The sequence below is a fragment of the Aptenodytes forsteri genome, unplaced genomic scaffold (assembly GCF_000699145.1).
Source record: "Aptenodytes forsteri isolate BGI_AS27 unplaced genomic scaffold, ASM69914v1 Scaffold132, whole genome shotgun sequence".
In the NCBI taxonomy this organism is placed as follows: domain Eukaryota; kingdom Metazoa; phylum Chordata; class Aves; order Sphenisciformes; family Spheniscidae; genus Aptenodytes; species Aptenodytes forsteri.
In genome coordinates, this window is record NW_008795520.1 from 1,148,165 (window position 1) to 1,170,293 (window position 22,129).

General features: G+C 37.1%; 1 protein-coding gene across 1 annotated transcript in view; it reads right to left on the minus strand.

Annotated features, from left to right (window-relative positions):
• WDR27 (WD repeat domain 27) overlaps positions 1-22,129 on the minus strand; it is a 179,157-nt gene that overhangs the window by 88,586 nt on the left and 68,442 nt on the right. Inside the window, exon 23 of the mRNA XM_019472702.1 lies at positions 12,661-12,759. Within this exon, the coding sequence (XP_019328247.1) occupies positions 12,661-12,759 (99 nt within the window). The remainder of the gene's footprint in view (positions 1-12,660; positions 12,760-22,129) is intronic.

Genomic DNA, 22,129 nt, shown 5'->3' on the forward strand with positions numbered 1-22,129 from the left:
TTCCAGCCCTTTCACCAGCTTTGTTGCCCTCCTCTGGACGCATTCAAGGACGTTAACATCCTTTTTAAATCGTGGGGCCCAGAACTGCACACAGTATTCAAGGTGAGGCCACACCAGTGCTAAATACAGCAGGATAATCACCTCCTTTGACCAGTTGGTTATGCTGTTTGACGCACCCCAAGGATGCTGTTTGCCCTCTTGGCTGCCAGGGCACACTGCTGACTCACATTGAGCCTACTGTCGACCAGCACCCCCAGGTCCCTTTCTTCAGGGCTGCTCTCCAGCCACACGTCTCCCAAATTACACTTGTGCCTGGCGTTACTCCATCCCAGGTGCAGAATCCAGCATTTGGACTTGTTAAATTTCATGCCATTAATGATTGCCCAATGGTCCAACCTATCTAGATCCCTCTGCAAGGTATCCCATCCCTCAAGAGAGTCAACAGCACCTCCCAGTTTGGTATCGTCAACAAACTTGCTAATTGTGCATTCAACTCCTGCATCCAGACCATTAATAAAAATATTGAACAGCACTGGCCCTAGGATTGAGCCCTGAGGAACACCACTGGTGACTAGTCGCCAGCCAGATGTAGCTCCACTCACTACAACCCTTTGAGCCCTGCTGTTCAGCAAGTTCTTCAGCACACTGCGTACCCGCTCATCTCACAGTTGGACAACTTGTCCAGAAGGATGCTGTGAGGGACAGTATCAAGAGCCTTACTGAAATCCAAAAAGCGACATCCACCACCTTCCCTTAACCCACTAGGCAGATGGCTTTATCATAGAAGGATATCGAATTAGTTAAACAGGACTTCCCCTTTGTGAACCTGCGCTGACTGTGCCTGATGATTGCATTGTTCTTTAAATACCTTTCAATAGTACCCAGTATGATCTTCTCCATATTTTTTCCAGGAACTGAGGTTAGGTTTTAATTAAAAAACATATAAAAATAGTCTTCTATGAAGATCTATTAAAATAATGCATACATCATAACCAGTGGTAAAAGGCTTGTGATCACTTCTACAGTCTTTTAAACTGCAAACATCGCACGAAGTGTTCATGTGTGAGTTTTGCTATTGTACCTGGCCACTCTTAACATAGGAACTACTGGAATTAGAAAAAAAGTTCAAATTTATGACACACGTACAGTTCCTAAGTTGTAATATGACTATAGGTTTCAGGTTGAACATCTAGAGAAAATATTTTCTGATATCTTTGAGAGATCATCTGGAACACATGGAAGGTAGCTCCCCTCCAAAGGTATATAACCAAAAAGTGAAAAGCACGCTACCAGCTAAGTGGGTAAGAGACAGATATACAAGGATGAAAAATAGAAATTTAGAAAGGAAGTTATTACACTCTTACATTGACAATCTTGCTGTTGCTGAAAGCATCATTCATTACTGGTGAATTTCACCCTGTTAGCAGCTTCTACATAGAGAAAACTTGCTACTATTGAGGAAACAGAAAGTTTAATTGATACAGTTCTTAGGCGTAATGAAGTCTAATTTCTTCACTCATGGCCCTGTTGCTTACAACAGTAACTTCACTGATCTCAGTGACACCATTCATGTAAATAACTACACATAACAATATAAATAAAACCAGATGTCATACAGAAAGCTAGTATTAACATAAATTAAAAGTGAAGAGCCAGATTCCTCTCTGAGTGTGAAGACCTCAAGTCAGTGTTGGAAAACACAGGAAGACTTCAGGTACTCAACACACTGTTATTCTGTTTTGATTTACATTAACTTCAACCCCATTTTGTGTGTGAGTAAATATAAATTAGAATTGCACCTTCTCTCTTGAGTACACGATCCTTGTGAAATTTTATACAGGAAAGTGGCAGTGTAGCAGAGCAAAAGGCCTGCCAGACCACCTCCTCAGCATTCTCCATATGTATTGGCTTTCACCTAATAGACACACTTTTTTGTCACAGTCATAGAAAGATTTACCTGGATCTGTTTTCCCTACCTTTGCATCAACAGTGTAAGGATAAAGATGTAAGGATATAAAATATCCAACTTTACATCCTATACTTTTTAAAACACAGAAAATATTGTTAATGATTTTCTCCTTCTGTTAACTAAATGTTCTGTAATATGACAGAGGGCAATTAATAAACAAGGAGTAGGAACTCTAGGAAATGGCAAGAGAACACTAATCAGCTGTAAGGAGCAGCTCTTGAACAATTGAGCCCCAGTTTCTTTTACAACACATTTTTTACTTTAAGTTCACATCTTAGATTATTGCATGGCAGGTGTCAACTAAGCAGAAAAGTTTCATATTTTAGTATGGTATATGGCAGGATAAAATGAGAACCTTATAATAAGATAAATGATAGACACTTCCTAAGATCTTAATATAATTAACTAAAACATTATCTAATCTAATATCAGTCTGCCTTAGAAGAACGCTAGATGTATATTTTGTCTCAAGTAATTCCCTTATAATTGGAAGTTATATCACATTTCTGTTTCTTCCACTCTCTCCCTGCTTCCAGTAATAACAGGCAATGAACCAGTGTTCTGTTTAGCTTCTCTGGGAAGCCAGAAGTAAAATTACTAAAGCCACTGATATCAGTTGGACTAGAATTTCATGCTACTGCCATCATCCTCTGCTGATCCTTCTTCAGAGTCCTTATCTGAGTTAAAAAGTGGTTCATTTGCATTCAGGTGAAAGAATGACACACATACTGAGGTGACATTTTAAAAGACAAACTGCAGCTTTATCCTTTGTCTTTCTCCAGACCTTACTTCTCTCTTCAATGCACAGTATAGGTCACTCGCTACCTGGTCAGAGACAAAAAAGGCAGTGGCAAGTGTCAGTGTGACTGTCTCCAGACGTTCTTAGCAGAGGAGCTGAAATGAAGGTCATAAATGTTGGAATAAGTCCCGGATGTGCGTTTGTAGTATGGTATGGTATGTCACTGGGAAAATGATCTATTTGTTTCAAGAAAGGTTCTTAAATGAGTAAGCAACTAGCTGGATAGAATACAGCTACAGTTCTGTAAAAAAACATGTCACGGGGTGTCTCAGCTACTATGATACTCCAAAGTAGATACATTGTGACTGAATTATGAAAAAGCATAGATCAAACAATGATTACAATGCCAGCATTTTAATGCATGAATTACCATAATTGTTAAACATCTCAAATACTACTTTTCAGAAACACAGTGGCTAGGAACAATGGTGATTCCAGCTGTTGAGTATTTCTATGGCATAAGAAAAAGGGTCACAGGATCCCCTTATCAGCATCTACTCTTCCCTGCCTACTCCAGCACACACTGCAGGCCTGAAAGAAAGAAGGCAAAACAGAAGCCCCCCCAGCTGCCAAATCAGCTCACAGGGAAAACTTGTTAGGGAGTGCAGAATCTAGCACTTCTGAGCCTGCTGTACTTTATGCAGTGGACTGGAAGAAAAGAGGCACAAAAGGCAGCTTTAAAGAATTTCTGCTTCCCACCTTCCCCACACTACGATGTACATAGTTCAGATACAGCCAGGAGCTGGGCCAAAATGTTTGGTGTGGCTATATCATACTCCATCGGACAGCTGGAATCATTTTATGTTGCTATTTTAATTTGAGACAGAAGTTGTGTCTGTTTTTCTTTTCATATTTAATCTGTTAGCTAAGACTTAGCTTTCCCTTTTCCAAAAGCTCATTTAGAGTGGTTTACTCCATACTTCATTTTCTTTGTATTTCATCTAATTGTATTTTTAATGGCTGAACTCTGCTTTGTTATACAACCTCTGTACATTTATCTCATAATTGCCAATCGATTTGGCCCTAAGTTTCTTAAAGACCATGTAAGAAGGGAGAATCTTCTTGCAATGTAAATGCTTGAATTTTAATTGAAGTGGGGGAAGAAGCTTAGTATCTGTCCTACATGAAAGCCCAGGAATTTTAGAACTGAAACCTCCCGCAGAATGGTTTCTAATATCAGCAAGTGTTCAACTGCATTTTATGAATATAATTTGTTGAGCAAGAGAAATGCATGATAGCGACACTCTTTTCAAGATGGCAAGAAAAAGGAATGAGATACCTGAAGGACAGCTTCCTAGAGGGCTATGTAAGAAAATTAAATTAGGTAAATAAATTAAATAAGAAACATAGCTGAACAAACTCCTAATGATTAGTCCTTTAGTTCTTCCTGTTTGGCAAAGCTTCCTCACTTCAGTTTCTCAGGACAGAGGAGGAGACTGTATTCAAAGTACAAAGTACACTTCACAAAATATTTTTCTACATGCCCCTTCATGGAGCAGAAAAAGTAGATGTTCACTTGCTTATCCCTTTCAATATTATATTATTGGCTCCTGGAAGACAGTTGTGTAGTATGTGAAGGGAGCAAGAGAGGTTTATTTTATCTGGCAGCTTCTCTTCATGTCCTTTGAAAAGCATTTTTTTTCTGAGGCATTGAGCACAGTGATTTTCAGAACTGTTACATCAAGAGCAATCTGGTTCTCAGCAACTCTGAAAAACAGGCCATAGGCATCTCACTTTTGCTATCTTTTTCAGAAAAAAGGCTTAACTAAAAGTGCAGAAACTATCATTCTTAACCTTGCAGTTATCTTCTCTTACTTCTCTTTGCAGGGTTTTCATTCCCTCCAGGCACTCTCTTCATCTCTCCAACATCATCGCTTCTCTCCACACATACGTTCTTTCCCTCCAGTGCTTACAGTTAGTCTCCACCATTCCCTCTTCACTCTCATTTTCTATCTGATGGTTTCCAAGAAGCTGCCTGTTCTCCAGATTATCCCTATGACTACAGTTAGTGCCTTTCCTTCCTACTCCCAGCCAATCCTATCTCTTACCAGTCCACAACTGACCCCCACCCTCCCGTCTAGATTCCTGGTAAACAGAATTCACATTGAACAGCTGAGTAACCAATTGTTTAGTACCACCCCTTTCAACCTAGTAGTGCCATTCAGTGAAATATCTACACTTGTAAGAAGTACAGTAAAGGTTTTATGACAAATGTGCTATGAATTGAGAAGCTTGCCACTGCAAGCATATTTATCTAAAATCATGTGGTGTACAGCTGTTTTTTGCTGGCAACACACTTAGAATGGCTGGAGAATCCCATGATTAAACTGAATTATATTGTCCTTTCTAGCTTACAGAAGGCTTTTTCTTTCTTTTTTAAAATCTGCCATCCTGCTTTATAGTTGTCATATGCACTTACAAGAATTTCTTTGGTATAAACAAATTTCTCTGCTAAACAACATCAACTCCTATACTAATGGGCACACAGCGTTACTGGGTTTTGTTAGAAACTGCAAAAGAAATGGTATTCCTGCTATAAGCAGAGACATACATGTGCAGTGAGGAACTCTGATTCTGAATTCTCAGGGACTGGAATAAACGCAGTAGGACTATCTGCTGTGTCACGCTAATAGGTTCTCCACAGGCTCAACCACCCTCATAGCAGGAGTGTGGTACAACGCAAGGCTCTACATTCTTTTCCATCAAAATAGTTTTTAAAAAGGCAAGAGCCAAGATTTGCAAATATAACCAGTGACTTAAAGGCAACAGCCAAACTAGGTACTGTAAGAAATCAAGTCCACTTTGAGAATCTCCCAAAGGTGGGTACAGCTGAAGCCCCTCTTTTCCCCTAAGCCACTTAGACTAGGACTAAATTTAGGATAAAAGACAAGCTGTACTTCTGTGCTTTTGCTGAGTTTCTGAATCCATTTAACTGTTGAAAGTTGAATGGTTTTGCAATTCTCTAAATTTGAGGAGTATCTCATAGATTATTAACAAGTTATGGGCTTGTAAACTACACGGCTGCATCAGTCAATGACTGCTAACAATTTTTTAAAAAAGCACTGTCTTACACAAAAAAAAAACCCCAAAGGTCTCACTCGCTGTCACAATGATTCATTTGCTCAACAGCTCTCAAGGTGCTGTTACGTTTTGCAGAGAACTTTTACCCCAGTGTTTGGCCCAGTGAGTCCAACCTCTCCCTCTCATAAGTCTTAGAGTCTTATAAGAATAAGAAAGGGCACATGCAGTTGCCTTTGGCTACTTTGCACAAATGTCTTGGTACCATTTACAAGTTGATCATACTGGAACAGCCTTTAGCCTATGACAGTTAAGATAAGTTGTATTAACTGCCATCCCAATTTTTTTTACAATTATTACCATGATAATAAATTTGTACATTTGAGGATAAAAGAAGAGGAATACTGAACACGATGGTGGATGAAAATAAAATGTTAATAAAATTTAGTCAGACTGCTATTTCAGTAAATTGGATAGAAAAATTAAACTGATATGTTCATTAAATTTAAGAGATATCCACTCCAAATCCTCGTTCAATTCACTGAGATTGCACAAATGAGAGTACACAGATTTGGCTAACAGTACAATGAGAAGACAAGGAGAGAAATACATTCAACTTCAGAAAGCATGTATATGAGGTCAGCAGCAGGCTTTTTTTTCTCTTTAATGCAGCTGTCTTCTTTGGCTGGACGAGGGTAAGGGAAACAACTTCTCACCAGACACAAACTGCAGTACAGTCTTTGGCAAAGACAGTCTTCATACAAAGCCTGCATTACTGCACACTACTGCTCATAAAGAAAACAGACTGATGAAATTTCTTCCTCAGCAGCTTATAGTAGTATGTAGAAAGAGAACAGGCTTGTGAAATGAGTGAAGAGTTGAAGACTTGATATTAAGACACACGAGGACATGCTGGAAAAACATTAAATAGTCTCTCTCTTTCACAGTCTTCTCTGATTTGTCACCCAATTTTAATCACTCTCTGCATCGATAGGTTCTCAGCCAAGCCAGTTGACTGACTGCATATATAGCCCCAGCTCATCAAAAGAATGAAGTAAAATATGCTAGCTTAAACTGCTGCAGCTGCAAACACTGCAATGGCATATGTTTAACAGTGTTTAACATCTACAATGGCATATGAGTACAAACTTTAAGATAGCAGCACAGCACAGCAGATGCTTGAAGGTCTCTACAGTAGAAAGGCCTACGATAAAAAGGACCTCTACAATAGAACAAGTGAGTTTGGGAATTCTTGTATTGAAGAACAATTAACAATTCAGTAGCCCATTTCTGATCAAAAAAAGCATCTCTTTTCTTCTCATTTACCAATAATTCCTAAGTGGGACACTACTGCATTTAGAGAATTCCGTTTTATAAGCAAATTAAATGTAATTGTTTAACATGCATAGTAGAGGCATATTCAGTTCAGCTCAGGACGATCTGTGAATTTCCTAAAATTCCAGGAAAATGCCTCTTCTGAGATGAATAGTAACCTATTTGCAAAAGCCTATTCCTTCCAAAGCTAATTAAAATCCAAAAGAAAATAATCAGTCTTCAGATTTTTACCAGGTGTCCTTTTCCACAAATGTGCTTACATCCCTCGTCTCAGTGTCTAGCTTTCTGAGGCTTCAGTAAACCATTTCTACCCTTTATAGATTTGGATGGTTTTATTATCTCCAATAGTACAAGAGGATCTCTGTCCTGAGTTGCCAGATTCTAACTTAAGTAAGTGAGCGATCTGCCCTGAAAATAGATGTCCTGATCTCTTTCCTCAGACCTCCATCTCAAGCCTTTTCATTGCTGCTTCCTCGCTGCTTTCTTGTTCATTATGAGAGAGCACTCACACTCCCAGACACACTCCCTCTGAAGTTTTCCTGACATGACTACAGCTTCCCCTTAGATGTCCAAGCTAGCTTACTTTCCATCTTCTGCTTCTACTTCTTTCATGAGTATAAAGGTTGTTCCATCCACGGGCCATAAATAAGACAAAGGATTCTACCAAATAATTTTTCAAAAAAAGTCTATAGAAAACTTTTTAAAACCTAATTTTTGAAAGTTACTCTAGTCTTCCAGCAGAATTCAAAACTTTAAAATCCAGTTCAGAAAAGCAAAAGAAAAACTAGAGTTTTTAGAATTTGATGGGATTTTCTAGCCTTTGAATTTGATCTCCTGGAATGGAAGATCAGAAAAGCTGACAGCTGGCTGCTTATGCCTCTCAGAGACAAAATTACAGAAGAAAGAAAAATAAAAATTACCAAATTCCATTTACCTCTTGTTTTGATGTATTTGTGGATTATGAAAGGGAGTAATTGGGATTGACTGGGGCAAGCAGCAGGGTCAAAAGAACCATGTGAAAGAACTTTCCTGACTTCAGTGAGATCATATTAGACGTCAAGCTGGTCACAGGTTTTAAATCCACATGATTTAGTCTGCAACAAGATAGTCCTGAGTCCTAAGGAAGAATATCGTACTGGAAAAAACGTGCCCTACATAGGGATGAGACAAGACTGATTCAACACTAAAGCCAAAACTTGGCAAATTAAAGTCTGAAAAAGAGCTTTCCATATCACTACAAAAGCTACCTCCATTGTGGAAAATTTTATGATTAAGTGAACCATTAATGGTGAACGAAAATCACAAAGGAATGGAGTTTTCATACAAGTTGTTTTAAAGTGAAATCTCCAGATGTGACCACCAGGAAAAGCATACTTTGTTAGTAGCTAGTAAAAGACGATAACTCATATTTCCAGACACATCCAAAACCACCTGTAGCCAATTCTGACTAAAGTGGTGGCTTTAGTGCTAAATTGTATTACTATCTGAGAGACCCACAAGCAAATATCCTTACTGGGAACATTAAATATGTCTCCCTTCAAGCCGGTCAGCAGAAAATCAATATGAAATTTTCAGTGGCTCCCATGAAAATCTAGCTGTGAAAGAGATTTCCAGATCTCTACTATTCATTTAACTTTCTCCAGCTGCCAAGTAATGCACTTACTGTCAGTTATTATCTAACCTAAGCGTGCCACAATATAATAATACCTGAAACTAATGTTATTTGAAATATAGCTGTACTTCTAAATATAAAATCAGACATAAATTAATGCAAAAACATTCTATTGAGTAACAATTTCAATTAATACCTTCCACACTTGTAAATTAGATATTTTACTGATAAACAGGCCACAAGTTGAACTTATGTGGTAATCAAAAGATATTAATGTTTTCTACATGGCAATTTTAAATTACTATGCCTTCAGTGACAAGAGATTTCTGGAGAATATGCACTATCACAAAATAAGAGAATAATTCATTTTGTTGGGACTGCAGGAAATCTTATCATCGAACCGACTCTAAGTAAGGTCAACACTGAACTCAGACCAGGTTGCTGAGGACTTTTTCCATTATAGTCTAGTTTTGGTTTGTTTTTTTTCTCTTGAAGCTATCTCTCAATGTATCAGTCAGGTGGTCACATCAAACTGTCATATATTTACTTCTTTTAAACCTATAGCCAAAGAGAATAGAACAGATTTGCCATATTTCATCCAATGCAAATTCTATTTTTGATAATTTTTCATCAAATGCCCTTCATTGACTTATTGAGCATGTGTTTAAATATCTGTGTATTTCAGACAGGTAGCCTTCTGAGGACGTCAGGAAATCATCTCATCCAACCTTCTACACAAAATAAGGTCAATGCTGAACTCAGATCAGGTTGCTCAGGGCTTGTTCTATTAAAGTGTAGTTTGGGGTGGGTGGGCTTTCTCTCTCTCGAAGCTACCTCTCAGTATATCAGTAGGGTGGTAGCAATGCATACTGATTTCAAAGTCATGATTCTGTCATGAAAAACTAACTTCCAGCACAGTATATTGGCTCAGAGCTTGGAGCTTCTTTTCTTCTTCTCTGCATTTTTTTTTTTTTAAAGCAGCTACCGATGAGGACAATAATATGCTAGAGTGTACTCAGATGGTTTTGCCACACACTGTTCACCCAGCTTGTACATAGACAAAACCAACACTCAACTACACAAAAGCCACCAAAAACCAGCAGATGACAATAGTGTCCCCATTTGCTTTTATCCTGCTTCAAAAACATTTCAGAGAGACATGATTTATTGTTCCCATATTTGGAAGAAAAGCTTCCCACATTATTTTAACTTAGATTGACTCAAATGTGTTACAGTTAATAGTTATAGTTATTACAGTTAAACACTATAATATCCCTTAATGTATATTCCCTAAAATAGATTGAAATTCAATTAATATTTTTGATAAGATAAACTTTTCATTACATAAGTTTTGAACAATGAGTGAAAATCAAGGAAGTGACAATGAGAAGCTAAACCAGAGAAATCATCTTGAAACTAAACCTAAGATAAATGCAAAGCTTCTATCTTATTCCCCTTCTCCAGCTTTCATAGCAACTATTTTATAAATCATTCAAGAGTACCATATCATGAAAGCAACAATGCCCCCCATCAGTAAAATCATTACTATTATACCCATCCAGGGTTTTTCCCTCTTTTCTGGAAGAACGTTTATGCAAGTGAGAGTTATAATAACAGTTGGAACAAACTACCTCATGGACAGGTGCTGGGCAAGCAACCACTGAACTGGAGTGCTGTCAGTACACCTCACTCTTGGCTGGATCTTTCCACAGCAGAAAGCTTAGCCATAATGTTCGAATTTCATCAGCCACTTCCCTTTTTTCACCCCTTACTCCTTCCCCTGCCAGTGTTTCCCTTTGAATGCAATGGGGCTTTGTGCAGAGGTTATTCAGAACCCAATACAATTCTTAACTGTATTCATTCAGACTTTGGATGAAACAAGAGTAGCGTCAATTTTAAATCCCTAACTAGTGGTAGCTGTAGGTATAAAAATCTTCCAGTGCTGGAAACTCTGTCTGCCTAATACAAAGTCTTTCTTTCAAAGCATGGGATTACTCTTTTCTGATTCATTTGTGGTTTTCTTCTTTTCCACTCTACAAGCTTACCATTGCATTTTTTAGCTGCTTCTCCTAGTGCCTTCTCCTAGTGCCTTTGAATGTAACTTCATGCTAAATCCTATGTTGGAAAGCCCAGGTGATTATTTTCTTTTGGTTCTGCAACTCCCCCAAAAATACTTACTTAGAAAGCATTTCAGAGTGCTTATTATACAGAACGACTTGGTTAACAGAATTTACATTTCAGCTGTAATCCTTCAAAGAAGCAGTTTCTGCACATTCCTTGCTTTTTAGTAAAGTGTTCCTGATAACAACAGCTTCAAAATCTTCCCCCGGAACCATATCTATGGGAAAATTTGTAAGCTGGTTCAAATCCACAGCTCTTGCTTCTCAGGAAAGAGCTCTTCAAGAAAAGTGTTTCTGGTCCTTGAACATCAGATTTGGCTCTTAACCATAATACTAAATTGACTGTGTGATGTTTCATAAAGTTCAGTATTAAAGGCTTTGTGCCCCAAGGCACACTTTCAGAGTTAGACCAGTCTGGCTTGGATCCACAGCCAAAGTTTATTTCACACCGCTTATAGATTCTGCCCCTCTGATCAACAACTGATTTGCCTGAACTTAGTTACTTCGAAGTCTTGATTCATAGTATTATTGCAACTGAGCCTCTAAACTTCTAACAGTTAAACTCTAATAAGACATTTTCCACCAAAATGCATTCCAACAGCTGGACCACAGATCAGGATGCTGCAAGACTACAGTCAGCTCTATTCTTCAGTATATAACATCTTTTTTGCAGAACTGTGTTCAGTGCTAAAGCTGAAACTAGTCTTTATACAGGTGCAAAATTTAATAAACTATACCAATTTGGTTGAATATAGCATTGCTGAATCCAAAAAGCAGAAATACATAATGCTCACCACAAGATAGCAATTAACAATTTCTCAGTTCAGACAACATATACACAAGGAATAAAACTTCCAGAAATTCTAAAATCACAGAAATGCTAGCATCTTTATTTACAAAGGGAAGGAGATATGTAAATATGGCAATACTCCCACATGTAAAGAAATTATACTTACTCCATAAATATTTTTTCGTAGTAGCACCATTGTTGTCAATGGTCTACTTTCTACAGAAAGTAGAAAGCTTCTTTGCAGTTTCAATACATGAAAACAAAGAAGGTAAGCCTATAGGATTCGAAACAGCGTACAAAGAATTCACGTGATAAACTAGCTGTAGGGAAGTTCTGGTTTCAAGATAAAACTTAGACAACAGACTCTTGTGTATATATTGCTGCACTATAATCAAACCATTACATTGAAATATAATGCTGTTAACACAGCATAGTATTAATGATCAGTAAAAAAATAGGAACTGTCATTGCCTAATGCCTAAATTCTTCAGAGTACTTTTTACCTATAAATATCTGAAAGGCTCAAAACACAACAGTAATAGTTTTTCAAAACATTGTGATAAAGCTATTTCACTATTTATTCTGACACAGCACATTTAAAATAACATTGCTTTTTAAATCTTTCAGGCCTTTGAGTAATCACGGCAGGCCTGAGCCCCTTCCAGTTTCCCTGCCCCTACTTATTCCTCTCTTAAATTCTCTGGATTAGGAGTAGTCTACTCAGGTTATTTGAGGTGGATGTACATTTTCCCAACATTCAGCAAGTACAGGTTTGCAATAGTTCCCATGCCAGAACTCTTCCTTGTAGGCAGTTAGTCAGAGCGTTTGTCTCTGTAGCATGCAACATTTTGCATGAGTTTATAATTGACACAATAACCACACTATAGTTGGAAGTAGATGAACAGCCTTACGGCTGCACAGCATATTGGCAGGTAAATAGAAGAGTAGTAAAAAGCAAGCTTACAGTGAAGATTTTACATATTTTAATTACAAAGAGGAAAAAAAGCAATGACTTACCTGTGGAGATGAGGGACTAAAAGTCACACTGATGACAGATTCTGTGTGTCCCCCTAGTTTGTGTGAAAAAGTGCTTGAAGACATTTCATATATGTAAGCCTAAAAAACAATGAGATTATATTTTCACTTTAAAGAAATATATCACTTTCCAGCAGTACTAAGTTATAGTATAGGAGGACTAAAGATTCAGCCTACAAAGAAGTTAGAAAATTTTCATAATAGCTAAACAGATATAAAAGTCATCCACATCTTAGAATTGATTTCTATAATTCAGGACAATTTAGCAAATGCTTATGTTAACTCAAATGAAAAAAAAAATTAGAAAGAGTAATGCAATCTTTTCCCCTTAAATAACTAAACATTAGGTATATTTCAAGTAAGCAGGTAAAAATGACCCTCTAAAAATATATTTTTAAGTGTATTCTTCAGAATTTTAACTCTTTCTTTTAAGTAGAAATATGTAGAACCTAAAACCTTGGTTTCTAAATTTGAAAACTCTTATGTTTGTTGCTATTCTAAGTAATTTTTTTCAGTTTCTACATAGGTCTTTGCAATTTTTAACTGAACAGCACAGAATTAAATAACAAATCAATAATATTATGAGTGATGCGGGTATCATCAATGAGAAAAAGCATACTGCCTGCCTTTGCTTCTCAAAGGAAAAAGGGAAAAGTGCTTTCCAAGGAGTGAATTAAATTTAGTAGCAAAATAATTATATTCTTATTGGTACAGCCTCAAATAATGAAAAAGTGCCAATGCAAAACTGCATTAAGAAACCAATCCAAAATTCAGTGAAAGTCATAGACATACTGATACTATGAAAACAGTTGGATTGTGATATTAAATTAGCATTATCTTACATAAACAAAACAGAAAATGTTTTAAAATACATCCTTTAGTATAGGTCCTCCACATAAGAAACACTTGTGAGTGTCACATGCAGGCACATAGGATTGTTTTAGACTATGTGCTTTTAGACTATGCCTTTTACTTTACTTTACTTACTATAGTAAAAATAACAATTATTTGCAGGATACAGTCAGACAGTATTCATACACAAGGCATATCAGAAAAGACACATAACATTTAGAAGAAAATATGCAGACTTATTTGGTACATTATAAATAAAATGTGTATCTTGAAAGAATAAATTGTAAAGCATGCAAAAGATAGTCAAAGATGCTAATCCAAACTTTACAGTTTCAGTAAAAATTTAAAATGTTTCATTGCCTTTACTAAATCTCTGCAGCTAAGACTATGAACACAGAATTCAGAGCACAGCCTAACATAAACCAAACCAAACTGTGCATAGGCACTATTACAACAATGTATTACTCTGTGACCTGTCTTAAGTTTTTTGTTGATAGTACCCTAAAATGAGTTTAATCATTCAGACTCAAGGCAGCTGACAGCAGACAGCAAACTGCTACAAGATATATGTCCCAAAAACTTGTGGACTGAATTGACAGTCTTCCCAATTTATGAAAAGATTCATGGACCAATGTAGGTCCTGAAAAACACTTAATGCCTCACTCAGAAAACAAATCTTACTGACCAACTCCAAAGATTCTCTAGTCCAAACTAGCACTGAAGAAACACTGGATAGTCCTCAGTGTCAAATATTCCATTCATGACCATACTCACTGAGAGGCAAACCAAGAGGCCAACTGTAAATCTACTTAATTGCATCCAGTTTATATACCTCATATATTCTGGATTCAGTCCAGGATATGGAATTAAAACCATCTACTGGCATAAATGAAGTACCTAAAAACAGACAGAAACATAGGTATTCGTTTTTAACCTCTGGATCTTTTGTTGCATTACACACAGATATTGCCATACTAACTGGGAAAGTAGCAGAATCCCCAGTAACGTGTTAAAGTCACTGCATCCTTCTTACAAGCAAACACTTCTTAATTGGAAATTCTGCCTTAAAAAGTAAGACCCCTCCTCCCTACTTTTTAAACATCTCAGGAAACTAGTCATAATAATGAGTATTTGATTGCTAGTAATATAAAAGCAGTAAATTTTTTTTGTCTTAAAACATATGGCCGTACCACAGCTACTGTGACTTATACTACTTAGGACATGATCAGTTCACAAGGGAACAGATAGGTAAGGGGAACCCAAACAAGATAAAAGTGATATAATGACACAAAAGAATGCATTCTGATGTATCTGTAGATGTGAAATTATTTTCTCTGGTGGAAAGTACAAGACCATAATTAGTAAATTCAGTCTGTGCACAGGACTACTCATGTTCTTGTTGTTTCCATACAGAAACGCCACAATTGCTATTTGTAAATACCTCCAGTTAGTCATAAGATTCCTCTTTATTGACATAAAATATTAAAAGGTAGTGTTTGTTATTTACTTCACACCTAAACAGATTACAGTTTTGCCGAGTAATTAGGCTTAAACAGAGAAGGTTTCAGAGTTCTAACGTAATAGTACCCTTCAAAATTTCCCTTATTTTATAGGGCTACATCCATCCGTTCTCCTCCTTCCATACTAGCTCTCCATTCTTCACTCTGATGATACTGTACCATGACTCAAATGGTATCAAAATTATCAGATGCTGACACCTGTGTGTTAACTCAGTACCTCTAACATTGTGCTCTCTTCTTCATAGCCAAGCTTTGTCACACTGTATATTACCTGGCCCTACTGTCCAGACTTCCCACAGGACTTCCTTCTGAGAGCAGTGTGTGCTAGCAATGACCTTTTTACTCCAGCAAGGATGAGGTGTAAAGACTGCAGTCGGGTTGTACATCACCACTACCACCACCACAGCGCCAGGGCAGACTACAGCAGTCATGCTCACATAATTAATGGGAATCTGCAAGCCTCAAGGAAATGAGAGATGAGATGCTGTAGAAGTCCATATTCCAGGGGGACTCCAGAAAGGAAAGGAATATGCTGAGTGAGAGGAGAGCAAGAAGCATTACAAGCTGCGCTGCAGTCTCCAGAACAGGATGCTCCTCTGCATCTAACTGACTGAAGAGAGTATTCGTGAAAACAGAGAAATCATTCTTACCAAACAGCCCCCCAAAATCCTGTGGACCTCTTGTCAAAATGGTTCAATAGTATCACAATACTCAGTAATGCCATGACACTTTTTAGATGTTTGTATCATGAAAGATTCAAATCGTATTCCTCACAGCTATTGTACACATGTCCATCCCCTTTGGAACTGTGGGAATGACCAAAACAGGACAAATACGTCATGTTTCTTAACACACCACAGAACTTTGTCAGATACAAGAACTTAAACAAAATAGAACTGAATGAGGAAAATACTGGAGAGAATAAAATCAACTCTAAAATTCAGGTGTTTGGTATATAGCATAGGTCCTCTGGACTCCACACAACTGACACATGGGGAGCTAGTAAAATAGATTTACGAAACTCCTATTGCAAGCAATTATTTCCCTTCACAAGCTAATTAGTCTGCAATTGCAAGTTTTTGGATGCCTGCATCAGCTCTTCTGCATATACTAAGACCAGTCTTTGGCAGAGAGGTACAGGCAGCAGACAGGACTATGTTTTCTATCACTCACCATCTTTTCTCTTTCTAACCTCAAATTGCCTTACTGTCACTTTTCCTCCTCAAGCCTACTCTCCTCCCTCCCTTTCATGGAAGTAGGCACAAAGAAGAGGCAAAGTCAAGGACAGCAAGAGTCAAGACCACAAAATGCTCTGAATCACAGATTTACAATGCCTTCCAATAATTTCTGAGCCAAGAAGAAACATGGCTCCATGTTTTAACCAAGAGAACATATCACAGAGAGAGATGGTTAGTGAAGCTGAAAATTTTCCATCATAATCTAGTGGTTTACAGAACTTTGCCAAACTTATCCAATAAAAATTAGTTTTCCATTCCAGGTTCTCAGTTTAATTTGGGGAGGAGAACATTCATTTTTGGCTTAATCTCTATGTCCCAATTCCTCTCTGTAAAATAGGTGTGATAATATTCCACTGTTTTTTTTAAGACAAATCCAATGTTTGTGAAACCCAGTTATTCTAGTAATTTATGCTCTTCCACACAGTTCCTAAATCAACCATTTGGCTCATACCTTTCTTTCAAAAAATGCTATGAAGCAGTTGTGCAACTTCAGTAGAATCTAGCAAGTGCGTATTCGGTTGTCTAAAAAGAGATGTTAGTTAATCACACTTCTCAACCTAAAAAGCATTCAAACTCTTACCTCTCACCTTTCAAGAAATGCTTCTAAGCCCTGAGCTAGAGGTTAGGCTGGGATGCAGTGCTCTTCTGAATCGTCACATTGTGTAACAAGATTCACTGGGTCAGAGAAAAGTAATGACAAGCAAATACAGATAGAACCCCACCTGTAGCTAACCACTGAAGCATTCATCAGCATGGGAAAGACCTTTACTCTTATCTTTACTACAGAGACTACTTTTGTATTGAACATCTGCTAGACAAAACATACAGAACATAGCTGGGAACACAACTTTCCCACTCTGCTTCATTCCTACAATTCTATCCTAACAGAACTACTATTAAGCTTCTTTCTGATAATGTATTTCTAGCCCTATAAATCTTAAATATATAGGTGTGGTGGTTCAGCTTCAACAGAAAAAGTGGCAGAGTCCCCAACTACATCCCAGAATAGTTTATTATGTTGTGGTAGCTATCATCTTCTCTTCCAATAACTGTGCTTTTAAGAAAAGTAATAACAAATATTTTAAATCAGAGTAATTTTTAAATGTAACACAATAAAATGTGATTAAAAGAAAAACATCACCATGAAAAAAGTGTATAAAACCAGCTTCCGTTTAAGTAATTCTAGTCACAGATATTTAAGCTAGCCAGTGATAGTCTAAATTCTGAGGAAAAAAGTTAACTTGGTGCAAGATTGAAAATAAACTTTTCAGTAAATTTATTTTTAACTTCAATAGTGAAAAAAAAAACCAACCAACCCCCCAAAAAAACAAAGAAAATTGTATTTTAACAGAAATTACACTCAGGTATTCATAAGAAGTGGAATAACTCCAGTATAAACATTCTCTTACTATAGTCTGCCATCATTCTAGTTTTACTATATTTCTGATGTCATTCAAATTGTTTTTCTATTCTATACTTACTAGATTTTTTTTAGCATATTCTTCTCTACAGAAAAAAAAGAACGGTAAGTGAATCAAGAGGAAGAACAGATTTTCAGCAAACCAAATGTTATAAAAAAGAAAGCAAAACAGTCTAGGAAGTACTCAGCAATACCCAAAATGCATATGTGCATATAATCTGTTATAGACTTTAGCCAAAGTCAATCCCTTTTTTTTATATTAAGACCAATTTCTTGTAATAAAAATACTGATTCAGTAGATATTGGTATTTCCTTTCCATTTCTGTCCAAGGGTCAGCCAAAAGTAAAAATCATTTACCTGTACCAACAGCTTCCAAACAAGTTTCCTGCACCCATAACCACATACTTACTTGTGTTTCCTTTCACTTGAAGTCTGAAGAAAATTTGGAGTCGTCAGTTTTCATTAACCCACAGTGTGAGAGTGTATTTAGCGCTTTATATGTCTATACAAACTTGTGCTTTCTTCTTTAAATTTGTAGCAAGAGACGGGGAAGAAGGGTGATGGTCCCTCCTTGAGGGGAAGAATTTGTATCCAAATGGAAAACTACTTAATTCTACTGCACTGGTAGAGAGAGTGTGCTAAATAAATTGACTCTTTATCTGCAATTTCACTGTAAATTCTTTCCTCTGTTTTCTTATATTCTGTCTTCAAAGCAAGCTTGTCCCCATCTGTTCCCACTGCCCCTTAGTCCAATCCATGGCCATATGCATTTGAGTCAAACTACTTACATTCCTACCCCTTCTGGGAAGGGAAAGAGGGAGAAGCAAATCAGAAAGAGAAACACTGAAAGCGCAACAGAAAAATTCTCCTTGTTATCAGGTCTTGCACAAGGACCAGAAAAGCAACGCCAGTTTCAAGAAAAACCCTTTGTAGCTGCTGTGGCTTTAAACTGGAGCACATATTTTACAAACAGATCACAGAAAAAAAAAAAAAAAAGAAAGAAAAAAAAAAGACACTGGTATCTAAGATACCTTATTTGACCTTACACAAGTAGAGACTTTTTCTTCAGAAGTTTTGCATGGATTGGCCAAAGTCATCCCTTTCCTGCAATTATTTTTGCTAATATTTCAAATGAGCTACAGAAGATGGAAGTGTTAAAGCCTCTTGATAGAAAAATAAATAATCTTACTTACACTTTTATGAAAGACATCTGGATTTATTGATAAGGCATTAGTCTCCATTTGCCTCCATAAGTGCCATCAAACCTGATGCACACCGCCACACTACATGATATAATTGTTTGGCTTGCACTCCACCAGCCCCTGTTTACACTGGGGCACATCTCCCACTAAACCATGCATTTTTCCTCAATCTCAAGCTGAAAAAGCACCTGAACTACTTATACTAAAATGAAAAATAACAATCAGCCTGAAGCAGACACCCAGCATGGAAAGTTTCAGCCCAAAATGTTCTCAATTATAAGCAACTGAAAACAGAATTATAGTGGAAAGTGTTAGACTACCTTAACTATAGGCATCAGTGCCAAATCCACACATAATAAAACAGATTTCACAAGTATCCTAAGCACTGATTAACGCTCTTCAGTCCTGAGATATCTTATACACTTGCCACATGGTAGCAGGGAAAGTCTATTCAAGCCTGTCACCAAAACGTTGAGTACAATATGCCCTCTCAGAGTCCCTTCCCCTTCTAATGCCACCTATGGAGGCTGTCTTTCTGGTAGTCACAGGAAATTGCCCATACAGTAAGATCCCAGTTTCCATCTGAGTTCCTTCGACATAACTACCAAAGGAGTAACAGTGAAAATTCATAATGCTCTTTATTATTAAAATAGTGAATATTATCAAGATCAGTCATCTTTCAAGATGCAGGGGATACTTTTCAAATATTCAAATGCTGACAGTTATAGCTAACACACTTTGAATTTTCCTCACTAAAAGGATTATATAAACAGATCTAAACCATATCTCAGATTTGCCTCTGTAAGCCACCCTTCTTAGAAGCTTCCAATTTATATTTTTCCTGATTTTAGTTTCTATTTCTTTAGCCAATTTCAAAGCCTCGCGTATGTGACTGGGTTTTTTTGTCTGCCTGTGGAATATATGTAGCACCAAACACTGCTGTATTTAGGTTGCTTTTACTTTTATAACATATTTAGGTTTGGCAGAGTGCAGAATTATTACTTGAAGATTTTGTTCTAAGAAAATTTAGCTCACCTCTCATTATGAAGCAGCATGGTTGGATCACACCCACTCTGGAAGTCGCTCTTTTCTGACTGCTGCTAAGACTCTCTTCTGTATCAGCTGTACCAATAATTGCATTCCCTGTTTGTGTACTGGTGTTGGCTGTTTGACAGAAATACTGCAAGATTCAGATGATGCAGAGGATCTTCATTCAGATGTTTAGGCATAACAGGGAATTTCATTAGCTTTACAAAGGATTACCCCATCTTAAATTTGCAAGCACAATGCAATCAACTAGTAGGATTATAGGCATATGTACCAATGATACACAAAATTCAACTGCTTTTCAGAGTTGTAGACTAAGAGGTATACATATAGAAAACACAAGCCCTGTGGATATGAATCTATACATATCCACTTTTAGCACCTCGCTGCTGCATGCATACAAAAATGAACCTTGGGTATTCATATCTACTTTGATTTCCTCCTTTGCCTACATTTGAATCTGGGGTATTTTCTCTAAAATTATTTTTCTTTAGCAAAAAGGCTAATTTCTCATACTTCCACCCAGCTCTCAGAAGTATTACCAAACTTAAAGGTTAACACAGTAACACATTGCAGCCTCATAAAGTTCAGTTTGACAGGCCACTAGAAAAGAGATGTTCTGTAGTAGTTAAATAAGCACATGTCTATAGCCAGCAGAAAATCCTCCACTAGTCTCAACTACCAGTCTGGTTTTACAGTGGTCAGGTCTGAGGTGTGCAGGCATAGATAAAGCAATAGCCTGAACTGACCAAGAAGCAAACAAGAGCAGCTAATGTGCTCATGCTCACACAATTCCACTGTTCTTAAAACAATCTACCAAGGCTATTTTCAATCATCTTCAAAGATATACCCAAAAAGACAGCAAAGTAACAGCAGACTGTAAGGTCATGTCTGTATTAACAAGAAAGCAATATTTATCTCTTCCCTCCTAGGATAATAGGCCTAAAAGTCAACCACACTACCAAAGAATCCAAGAAACTGAGGTTCAAGAGTAACACAAAGTTGTGTTCTTCTTTGGAAAGGGATAGACTTTCTCCAGCAGTAGCTGGCAGTCCCTGGTAGTCGCAGTCCCTGTCATTCATTCTCTGCCATGGATTTCCTCCTGCCAAGCAATGTCAGCGCTGTTTTTTCCACAGTAAACATTACTAATGTTATTTTCTCCAGATGTTTTCTCTTAAAGCCTATCTTAGTTAAACAGTATGGACATATAAAATAAAACCTGAGCAACGTATAATTGGGATACCAATGACACTGAAAACCAAAATACCCCAGATAATCCCTACCACTGCTTCATATAATACATTCTGTTCTGCAAGCCCTCTGGTACGAAGTGTAGACCAAGACGATAAATACTAGACAACACCACTATCAGATATTTTTAAAAGTAATATTCCAGTAAAGAAAATATCATCCTATTTTTCCAAAGCCAGTATTAAAGTCAACACTACAGCATATTCTATTGTATCAAAGATACCTAATTTAAACATCAGTGATATCTCCAAGATACACTCCCAAGAGATAATGAACTAAACATTCTGAACTATTAGCATGTCCCATCTCCTCCATTTACATACATCCATACCAGAATATCTTTCTCATCCCCCTGCCTCTTCCCTCATCTGTAGTCTTTTATCTTCCATTCATTAGTACCTAAAAAGTTTTAGTGAAATTATGGTCTCAAAGGGAGAACAGACAACCACACAATTTTATCATTCACATTTTGGTGTTCTTGGGGTGGTTTTCTCTTTGCTGTCTAGACCATTTTATGCAATTTTGTACCTAATCAGATGTAATTTTTAAGCTTATCACACCACAGACACACAAGGGTGGAAGCATTTCATATAAATAAGATCAGAGTAACTGACTGCAGTGATAACAAATTGAGATAGGCCTCATCTAAATTCTTCTTTTAAAGAGAAAAAGACAGAAGAAAGTTACCATTGCTAATCTCCACTTTATAAATTAGAATTGAGCCACAGAAAGACTAATATGACTAATAATGTATTTATGGTAGTCAAGAAATAGATCATAAACTCCTATGGCAATGATTACATTGGGAAGTAGTGCAGCGCAAGAGAATCATAGAATCATAGAATCATTAAGGTTGGAAAAGACCTCTAAGATCATTGAATCCAACCATCGACCCAACACCACCATGCCCACTAAACCAT